The sequence below is a fragment of the Panicum virgatum genome, chromosome 1K, assembly GCF_016808335.1.
Source record: "Panicum virgatum strain AP13 chromosome 1K, P.virgatum_v5, whole genome shotgun sequence".
Classification (NCBI taxonomy): Eukaryota; Viridiplantae; Streptophyta; class Magnoliopsida; order Poales; family Poaceae; genus Panicum; species Panicum virgatum.
The window spans coordinates 38,486,292-38,497,381 of record NC_053136.1 but is presented as its reverse complement, the minus strand read 5'-3'; the positions used below and the strand labels follow the sequence as shown (position 1 = coordinate 38,497,381).

General features: G+C 49.4%; 1 protein-coding gene across 1 annotated transcript; it reads right to left on the bottom strand.

Moving 5' to 3' along the window:
- Window positions 1-221: 221 nt before the first annotated feature.
- Window positions 222-4,161, bottom strand: LOC120655083 (serine/arginine repetitive matrix protein 1-like). The gene is made up of 7 exons (XM_039932811.1): window positions 3,930-4,161; window positions 3,468-3,505; window positions 3,063-3,229; window positions 2,558-2,897; window positions 2,159-2,350; window positions 1,298-1,350; window positions 222-984 (listed from the first exon to the last, which is right to left on the bottom strand). Exons 1-7 carry the CDS (start codon window positions 4,159-4,161, stop codon window positions 897-899), a joined length of 1,110 nt encoding a protein of 369 aa, XP_039788745.1. The 3' UTR covers window positions 222-896.
- Between the last annotated feature and the right edge of the window lie 6,929 nt (window positions 4,162-11,090).

Here is an 11,090-nt window from a genome sequence, read left to right as displayed (position 1 = left end):
TTTGTTAAAGATATCAAAGTAATTCAATGTCAACTAATAGCTACAGTAAACAACATTGTTTGAAACTATTGTAATCCACTAATTATTGAATAAGATTATCACACGGAATCTCTACTTGAAGCTATAATTTTAAAATATATATAAATAAAGGCACACTATGATATCAAAGTTCACGGCAATCTCTTTTTAAATGGGTTTGATCCTGATAAGAGAAATGCATGAAAAAGAGGAAGGATGTAGAATGTTTTTATTTATGGTTAAAGAAGAAAATATCTGTTCCTCCTTTCCCACCGTGAAGTACAGAAATATATGATGCGGCAGGAGCTACCATGAGGACCATGAAGTTCTACCGTGAATGGTGAGCTGATCCTTGATATGCCGTTCCAGTTCCAACTATGAGCTAGCCTTTCCCTGATTACGTTTCCAAGAGGTGATTGGTTTACGACCATGCTCTCTTTTTTTGGCATGATGAAGCAAAAACATTCTGTATGCCAAGGTGGGAGAACACGGAGAACAAGAGACTTCTATATGCCTGCAGGATCTTTTCTTGTGACCATCAGGTTTATACTCGAAATTGCCCTTTACATTCTGCAAAAAAAAAAAAACCTTCTGTTTGGCCATAGCATCTGAGTTTGTGGTCAATCACTCTGCTTTCTCGTTCTGAACTTGTGATGACCCTGCACATACTTATCTGAAACTCTGCACTCTGTGGGATGATCAACAGCAACTTCGTGTAATGGAAGTCCAGAACATGGTGGACGGTGGACCAGGCCACCGCCGCCAAGTTCATGGAGGTTCACTTCAAGGACATCACCTCCGCCGGGCTGCCCCGCACCAAGTCCTACGTGCACGGTGAGGCTTCCTGGTCAGCATCAGTTCTATCTTCTTCAGTTGGTTCAGACTTCAGGCCCTAACAGCCACCATGCTTGAATTGTTGTTACAGGCGACGGCGAGGGGCGAGGAAGGCATGACGCTTTTCTTCCTCTGCTGACACATAACAGAAAAAATGTTTATCTGTTTCCTCGATGCATTGTAACTTACAGCAAGAGACTCTTGGTTCTTGTGTTATTGTTCGGGAACTGGAAGTGTTTTGATTGAATCCTAAAGTTGTATAAGGGACAAGGAATGTTCTCTGATCAATTGCTATTCATTTTCAGCTAGGAGGAAAGTACAGAGCACATGAACTGAAATTGTGGACCAACTTGAACACCAACCACATAGTCTCAACATTCAAACCTCATAAATCGTGCTACACCAGACTATCACTTGCTTATCTCAACTGAAATCGAAAGTAAACCTCATAGAGCAGTGAATCAGCGATGAATGTTTCCCAGGTGTCCTCTTTACAATCTGCCAAGCATCAACAGTTTAGTTAGCAGAAAGCATGCTCAGGAGATTTTACACGATTCATCATCTCATATCAAGTAAAATAATGTGCTCCACTTCCAGGCTTCCAGCAACAAAAAGAATAGGTCTGAGCAAACCTCTTTGCATATTTGCAATATGAGGAAGTATCCCACAATGAAAAGCACAACAATATCCTCACATCACAACCTGCAATGGTATAATTTCTATTCTATGGACCTTGCATGCTTAATCTGATGGAAACTTACAGCATAGCATATCTAATTCCATTAACAAAAACAAACCATGTATCAGCCCCATATTAGTATATGGAAATGTGACCCATTTTCTTCAAGTTTACCACACCAAGTTCAGCATGTTAAGTTGCAGAATAACTGATCTAAAATGCAAAACATACACACAAAATGTTGCCTCGTTTAAAAATAAAACATATGAAGTTACACATGACGGCAATGTAATCCAAGTTCGAATCATATGGCAATTCCACAATTCCATCTCTCCATCTAGTGCTCTCTTATGACTATCAAATTACAATTTAGAACAACAGGTAAGCTAAGACATACTCCCACTAATTTTATCACCAAATAATTTAAGAAATAAGTTTACACAGGAATTCAAGTTGGCATTAACCATCGCACCTTCACTACGAAGAGCACGAGGAACACGAGCACTAACTGGATGTTATGCAAAAACAAATTAACACACCAACTCCGATTGGCATGAGCCAGCATAGCTTAATCACCAACCAAACGACACAATCTGGATCGAGCACTCGGGGATCTCTGAAGCTTACCCGGCGGAGGAGGCGGTGGTGGAGCTCCCCTCCGTCGTTGCGTGGGCCGGGTTCTTCGGGCGGAGTGGACAGCGACGACAGTGCGCAGTGGGGGTAGGAGCGCGGAGGTGACGGTGAGCGTGGGATGGCACCCGCAACGCCGGTCCCTTTCTTCCCTTCTCGCACGAGGAACACGAGCACTATCTGGATCTCCTGCAAAAACAAGCACACCAACTCCGATTGGCATGAGCCAGCACAGCTTAATCACCAACCAAATGACATGATCCAGATCGAGCACTCGCGGATCTCTGAAGCCTACCCGGCGGAGAAGGCGGTAGTGGAGCTCCCCTCCATCGTCGCGTGGGCCGGGTTCTTCGGGATTGTGCGAGGACTCACGGACAGACTGCAAGAGGGACTCACCTGACGTCCTGGATTCGGCACAGTAGCAGGAGTCCGGCGAACGTGGGGTCGACGGTGAGGGCCTCGGGACGGAGAGAGGAGCGCGGAGAGGGGCGTGCGGCGGCGAGCTGGCGGAGGAGGGGGCGATTGTCGACGGCGCGCGGGTCGGCCGAGGAGACCCGCGTAGGTCGGCAGAGCGTGGGCGCGAGGCGAGAGGGGCGCGCGGGTCGACGGCACTGAGCTGGCGGAGGAGGGGCGCGCGGGCTGGCTGAGGAGGGAGATGCGCGGATCGGCGGAGCGCGGGTCCTCGGCGCCGAGCTGGCGGAGGAGGGGCAATTGGGTCGACAGCGCGCGGGTCGGCCTGGAGTATGGGTGGTAATGGGTCATGGCTTTAATGGCCTCTTCACAGCCCAATAAAGCCCTTAAATTTTTTAGTTCAAAAATATATATGTTTAGAGCCCGACCCTTTTAGAGTCCGATCCTTAGATTTTCTAGTTCAAAATGTTGGGCCCTTTACCACCCCTACCTAGGAGACCCGCGTAGGTGTGCGGAGCGCGGGCCAGCGGAGAGAGGGGAGCGACGGGGAGCCGCGGGAGGGGCGCATGGGGCGGTGCCGGAGAGGCGAGGAGGAACCGTCGAGAGAAGCGTGGCCGCGTGGGAATGATCTTCCTTCTCTCGCTCGTGTTTGGCAGCCTACCTTTTCGATTCTTAAAAGAGGAAAAGAGGTCAATAAGTGCATCCCTGTCATGTGGAGACCAAATGAAATTTGTGCCGATGGATGATGTTGTTAATGGCCTGTTGTCTTCCGACATTTGATAGTCCCGTTGACATGGCGACATTGTTGATGTCCCCGAGATTTGACCTGTTGACCGCCTTGTTGATGGTCCGGCGCTTGATGATGATCGCGGCATGCGGCCCAGACGATGCTCACATTCAGGACATCCATTTGCAGCCGCTTCCTGCGAGCGCCTGTTGAAGCAGTAGATAAAGGAATGGATTAGAGGAAACTATTAGCGCTACGACAGAACCAAAAAACCATAAAAAAAAGACTATTGCGATTGCGATTAGTATATACCCGATTTTTTTGTCGCGCAAATGAGCCTGAAAATTTTGAACTAAGTCGGAGAAATTGCGCCCGCACAAATCACAGCGGACATCCATCCTCGCGGCGGCGGCTCGCGCTGGGCTTGGGGAGGAGGATGCGCCGAGCGAGGGCGAGCGGAGGAGAGAGCGGCGGCGGCTCGCGCTGGGCTTGGGGAGGAGGATGCGCCGAGCGAGGGCGAGCGGAGGAGAGAGCGGCGGCGGATGGATGCGGACTGCCGAGAAGCCGGGGACGGATGAGCAGCTGTACTGAATTACTGATGCTATCTCTACTCGGATGGTGTATCCGTACCTACGCTGCTTTGAATACTCTCGGAGTCGGAGACCGCCCAATGAATGGGACCAACAACCACCGCGCCTGCCCACTGCCCAGCGAGGAGGCCGCGTAGCAACCGAGGGCGCCGCTGCCATGCGCCCAGGCCCCAGCTCGACGCACGCAGGCGAGGGCACGCGCCCGGCGCCATGAATCCAGGTCTGCGGCTGGCGCTGACCGCGGCGGCATCACAATTGAGGCCTCGGTGCATGCCTGCTCGGCTGTACGGCGGCGCTGCGACTTGCGCGTCTACCCGCTCCCTGGGGTGTCCGGCCCGCTCGGGCCTGGCCAGGGTCATTATTTCTTGGGATGGTTATGGTTGTAATGGAATTGTTTGTATGTGAAGGGATCACTGATGGGTAATGTTGTATGAGTCTATTTGAATCTGAAATAGAATTCTAGTTGGCGCCATTTATTGGCGCCAGTTTTTTGAATTGAATTAGCTGTTGTTGGCTGAAGCTGCTGGATGGCTTTTAGCTGTGCACTGTACTTGTACAGCTACTTCAGCCAAAATCAGCCCAGAAGGTGTCAGCCGAACAACCCCTTACAGGGTCTGGCACTCCGGCTCTAGCGGCTGCAACTGCTGAACATGACTCCAGGTCTCCAGCTATCTACCACTAGGCGGCATTTGACCGTGTGCCCTGTGGGCTGTGGAACCACGACAGAGAGTACAGAGGTCGTCTTGAAGCTCCTCGACCTCCAGACTCTACTCTGCCAATTGATCTCCAAGGCGCCTGTTCTCCAAGCGCGGCTGCTGCACCATTGCCATGAGATCGACGATAGTAGGCCCATCGGTGGCCGTGTCACCTTTTGGCCCTGCCGATTGTGGCTGGTAGGGCCTAGTCTTGCGTGGCGACGGGCTGACTATCGTACCCTTGCCCTTTGCATCCGTGGCTCGAGTAGGGGTTACCCTCTACCCAAACACCGAGATGTTCTCCTAAGGGCTAGGGCTCATGGGAACGTCTTGCGGTGGTGCGGATGATCCCGTCGCAGCGGCGCAGCGCCCTCCTTGAAGAGCTGCTTGGCCGCCGCCTTCCACGGCGATTGAATATCCTTAGCCGGCCTTCCATAAGGACTCTGCGCATTGAGCCATTGATTTTTGCATTTTCGGGGGCGATGCAAAACATGCCGCGGTGCGGGGGCGCATGGTGTCATGCCCCCTGGTCAGCCAATCGGAGTGGTCAGCTGGCCGTAGGGCGGCGTCACCGGCCCCTCGTTGTGCACAACGATGGGTTACGCTACCGGGGGGTCACAAAGGGTGCCTGGTCTTCTGCCATGGGCTCGATAGCAGGGATTGGGGCGTCGACCGGTGGATGGACCCTCGGATGTGTGGCGCCAGGTATGGTGCTCGAGGGTTTCTATTCACCCTCGCTGGCCATGGTGGCAAGGGTAAACGTGTGCTACTAGGGTTGGTGGAGGTGTGGAGTAGATGGAACAAGGTGGAGAAGAAAGGGTTAAGGTTTTCTAAGGTAGAGTACGAGAACCCTCTGTGCTCTTTGAATGTCCCCTATGTGTTGAAGATTATATGATTTAAGGACCGCGTATGGAGTCCTACGTGATTCTGACCTAGCATACGATCTTAGCTTTTTGATGTACCCCTCAGGAGATCGGCCGGTAATTATCTCCCACTTTTGAAGGATTTCTCCAAAGCGAATCAATGTGTCGCTTATAGAAAAGGTGCAGTAAGGGCGTCGTTTCCCTAAATCCGCCCCAGCCCCTGGATTTTTAGAAGCATCTGGTTCCATCTTGATGGAAAGAGTTATGCTTCCTTGCCCATGTGGAACATGTGCGAGCATTATGTTTTTCCTACAAGTGATCCGACTGGAAGAAGTGTTATATGAGAACTTCGAGATCAAATGGAGAATCTATCTCTCCATTCATCGTGAGCCACTTATTTTTCTAAAATTAGGGATCAAAGTGATTTTTCTCTTTTTTCTAAAATAGTCTACGGTCTTACACCATTGGAATACTTCGGATAAACAGGAGTTCATATATGAGAGACCGGTGCTAAAACCTTTTCTCGAGATATCTTTCAAATTCTTAGGGTCCTTGCTCCGGATCTTGTTCCCCTGGTGCAAAAGCAGTTGGTTCCGTAGTTTGAGAATTCTGCTAATACTGATGGGGCAGCTAAATTTGGGGTAAGTATAGGCTAGAGAGGCTGTGCGTCGAAGATGGGCCATATTGGGGCCAGCCCATGCTCGGGCGACCAAGGATGGGCCCTAGTTTCCCCTGGTCGGTTAAGAGAAACGGTATACCACTGTGTAGTGTTTAAATGGTGTGTAAACATGCTAAACGACCATTTAGTCGAACAGTGTGACAGTTTAGTATACTGATTGATGATTATCAAAAATTTAGAATGGATACATTTTTTTTTGTGTAAGGTTGTGTGCCTTTAGATAGGAACCATGAATTTTAAGCATTGTCGCGCCACCTGGATATAATGTTATTTTAAATTAATAAAATTTTCTTTTAAAAATAAGTAACACGTTTGGATCACAAACAGGATTCCACGTATGAGTCGATATGATCAGAACAGGTCAGCGATCATGGAAAACTCGAGACGGTCAGCGATCGCAGTTCTTGTCGCATTCTAAGCACTTTCAGAAACCCGAATTCTACTCGTACGATCTTAGGAGTTCTAGTCTGTTACTGTTACTGTACCGCATAGTATTGGAACACAGATTAGACACTGTTTGCGCCATGTATAAGGGGAAAAGCTAAAGATCACCGCTGATCGTTATCTGTCTCCGTCCACCACATCAACATGGAGGCATCACCGCTCCCGCTCGATCTCCTCCTCGAGATCTTTGCGCGCTCAGGCCCGGCCACCGTCGCGCGCTGCGGCGCCACATGCAAGTTCCTCCGGCGCCACGTCGCCGACCGGGGCTTCCTCCGCCGCCTCCGCGCCGCCTCCTCCGACCGCTTCCTCCTCGGCCTCCTCTACCACCGCAGATACCACAGCTGGAAAGGCGAGGAGAAGAGCACCCACGCCCGGCCGCTGTTCGCCGCACCCAAGTCGTCCGGCGGCGGCTCCACCGCGCCGCCCAGCGCCGTGATCGTGCGCCTGTCGGCCGAGCTCGCAGGGCCGTACGACCCCGTCGCGTCGCGCGGCGGGCTGCTGCTCCTCAAGCTCGGGCGGTACTTTGACACCAGCCTCTGCGTGTGCGACCCCGTGGGCGGACGGAGCTTCGTCCTCCCGCCCAGACGGATCTCCGACGACCTGCACGTCGTCATGCCCGGGGACGCCGAAGACGGCGGCGGCGGCGTGCCCTTCGAGGTGCTCATCGCGGATAGCGGCCTCCGGACGCAGACCTACTCGTCGAGGTCGGGCGCGTGGGGTCCGGTCACCCGCACCGCGGAGCGCGTCCCCAGGCACTACGACTACGAGCTGGTGCAGCCTTCCCCGGTGGTGCTCGGCGGCGTCGCGCACTGGCTGTACCACCAGGGAGGGGCGCACCTCTTCAGCGTGCTCGCCCTGGACGTGGGCACCGGGCAGGCGGCGTGGATCGAGGTCCCGCGGGACTGCCACCGACGCCGCAGGGTCACCGTGGTCGAGCTGCGACGGGAGCTGCTCCTGGCATCGTCGTCGGCCGGCGGGGAGCTCGCCTTGCTCGTCTGGGAGCGGCCGCTCGCGGTGTGCATGTGGACCGTGTCGCCGCCGTCCGCCGCCGCCGGAGCAGGGAGGTCGTGGGCTCGGCGCGTGGTGATCGGCTGGGCGGCGATCCTTGGGTCGGTACGCCCGGCGTCCAGCCCGCTCGCGTGCCAGTGGATCGAGTTCCTGTGGTTCGCTGAGGGGAGCGGCACCGTCGTCTTCAACATGCACCCCGCCGGCACCGTGCTGCTCAACCTGCGCACCCTGGAGGTTCGCCATCTTCCGAGGTCGGATTCCATGATCTATGAGTTCTCCCCGGTTTGCGTGTACGAGCTGGATTTGGTCTCACTGCTTCCCTCAGCCTCGAGATGAGATCATGTACGTACACTACCTTTCCATATAGTAGCTTTCAACATGAAGTTTAAATCACACAGCGTATATCTCACCTTTCCACACGAAGTTCACAACCCATTTTGAGCGCGTCGATCAATTTCGACCAAGTTCAACATGATTTCTTTCATATATGTACAGAGTTACAGTCTTCCTTCCAGAGACTGGAGCCCAGCGTGTCGAGCGGGGCCGCTCAACGAAGGAAATAGGGGAGGCATACTGCAGCGTATATGGACTTTCCAGCTAGATTCCGAATTTAATTCTGTTCAGATTTGAAATGAGAAATATTCAAACAAACTTGTTTAGTTCCCCGTCAAAAATTTTACATATCAACCATATCAATGTTTGGATACACTACTAGAAAACGGGTCTTGGGCACCAGCTGAGAAGGGCCAAAGGCACCGGTTTTCCAACCGGTGCCCCGCAACCGCGACCAATGGCCTCGACTTAAGACACCGGATTTTTCAACCGGTGCCTTAGGCTTCCATTGGTACCGGTTGGAAATACCAACCGGTACCAATGACCTTTTCCCTTTTTTTTAACCAGGTAAACTAGAAGATGCGTCATAATATTGAAGAATGATGGAGGAAATATCATTTCAAGACTGACTAAACTTTGGACAATATCCTCTTGTAGCCTGTTTAAACTCGATGGATCGATTGCCTTCTGAGAAATTGTGTTGAGAAATGCGCATAGCTTTATGATTGTTGCTCGAACATTAGCTGGTAGAATACCTCTAAGTGCAACTGGAATCAATTGCGTCATCAACACGTGACAGTCATGGGACTTTACGTGTGCGAATTTCTTCTCTTTCAAGTTCAGTAGCCTCTTTATATTCGAAGAGTAGCCTGATGGGATCTTGATACTGTTCAAACAATCGAACATACTTTGCTTCTCTTTCTTACTAAGAGTGTAGCACGCAGGACATAGATAATGACGTCATTTATCCCTTTTTTCTGGATGTAGGGCAGCCCGTTGTTTCATATATTGAAGATCTTGCCGCGCTTCCAATGTATCATTTGGCTTACCGTAGACACCAAGAAAGCCTAGAAAGTTCACACAAAGATTTTTTGTTAGGTGCATCACATCAATTGAGTGGCGGACGTCTAAGACTTCCCAATAAGGTAACTCCCAAAAAATACTCTTCTTCTTCCACATAGTTGCACGTCCGTCATCACTCTGCACTGATCTGCTGTTGGGTCATTTTCCGAATACTACTTTTATATCTTTGACCATTTCAAACACCATTTTCCCACAACGGTGCCTAGGCTTGGTACGATGATCTGTCTTTCCATCGTAGTGAGCATGCCTCCTCCTTAATGGGTGCTTGATCGGAAGAAATCGACCATGACCCATATACACGATCTTCCTACAGTGATTGAGGTACATGCTGTCGGTTTCTTCTAAACAATGAATGCATGCCCTATAACCCTTATTGGATTGTCCGGAGAGATTACTTAGTGCTGCCCAATCGTTGGTGGTTACAAAAAGCAATGCACGCAGGTTAAAATGATCCTCTGCGTGCGCATCCCACATATGAACACCCTCATCTTTCCACAACAATAGAAGATCCTCAATCAGTGGTTTCAGATACACATCTATATCGTTACCGGGTTGCTTCGGGCCGGGGATAAGCACCGGCATCATAATGAATTTCCACTTCATACACAACCAGGGAGGAAGGTTGTATATACAGAGTGTCACAGGCCAGGTACTATGGCCACTGCTCTGCTCACCGAAAGGATTCATGCCATCCGTACTTAAGCCGAACCTTATATTCCTCACATCATTTGTAAATGTTGGGAATGTTCTGTCCACTTTTCTCCACTGCGACCCATTAGCGGGGTGTCTCAACATATTGTCTTGCTTACGTTCTTCTTTGTGCCATCGCATCAATTTAGCATTCGTTTTGTTCATGAACAAACATTTCAGACGTGGTATTAGAGAAAAATATCACATCACCTTGGCAGGCACCCTCTTCTTGACACGCATCCCCTCAACGTCGCCTGGATCATCTCGAGGGATCTTATACCGGCATGCATTGCATACAGGGCATGAATCCAAATTTTTCATACTCACCTTTATATAGGATGCAGTCATTAGGACAAGCATGTATCTTCTGTGCCTCTAATCCTAAAAGACAAACAATTTTTTTGCCTCGTATGTTGTCTCCAGCAAGGTGTTACTCTTAGGGAGTAAGTTTTTTTATAAGTTTCAGCAACTACTCGAATCCCTTGTCAGACAAACCATTTGATGCCTTCCATTGCAATAATTCCAATGTGGTACCCAACTTCTTTTGGTCTTGTTTGCAATCAGGGTGCAACAATGTTCTGTAGTCCTCCAACATACGCTTCAGATCTCTTGATTCCTTTTCTGTTTCGCAACCTTCCTCAGCTTCGCACAGCATCTGACCAAGATCATCTTCTACAACGTATCCTTCAGTATCTTCTTCAGGCTCACCCATTGCAGTGTCATTGAAAAAGGAATTATAATTGGCTGCAAAGTCAGGAATCATGTCATCTTCTTCTACATTATTATCCAGCACAGTTCCTCTTTCGCCATGCTTGGTCCAAACATAGTAGTTCGGCATGAAACCACTATTGAACAAGTGACTATGGATGGTTCTTGATGATGAGTAATCCTTCTCATTCTTACAGAATTTGCATGGACAACGAACGAAACCGCCATAATTGTGTTTCCCGGCCGCTTCTATGAATTCATGCACGCCATCCATGAACTCATTTGAACGCCGGTCGGTCATGTACATCCATTGCCGACTCATCTGGGTCCACAATACATTTATATACATCATTGTAATGTATAAATAGTTCATTCATAATACCAATTTATAACAATATATTTATATAATTGATAATGCATATAACTATAATAAATAGATGCTATTCACTTATCAAATAAATTGAAAAAACATATAAATACAATAATTTGATAGTATTCAAATATCAAATAAATTGATAACGTATATAACTACAATAAGATGCTACAAATAAAAATAATTATCACATATATAAACTAAATCAAGTAATAACTGTTTCTAAAAATTAATTGCTAAGTTATAAAGGAAAATAACTAATTTTTTTTCAAAAAAAACAAAAATTCGCCTCACCTCACCCCACTCAGCTGCCATGAACAGTGAG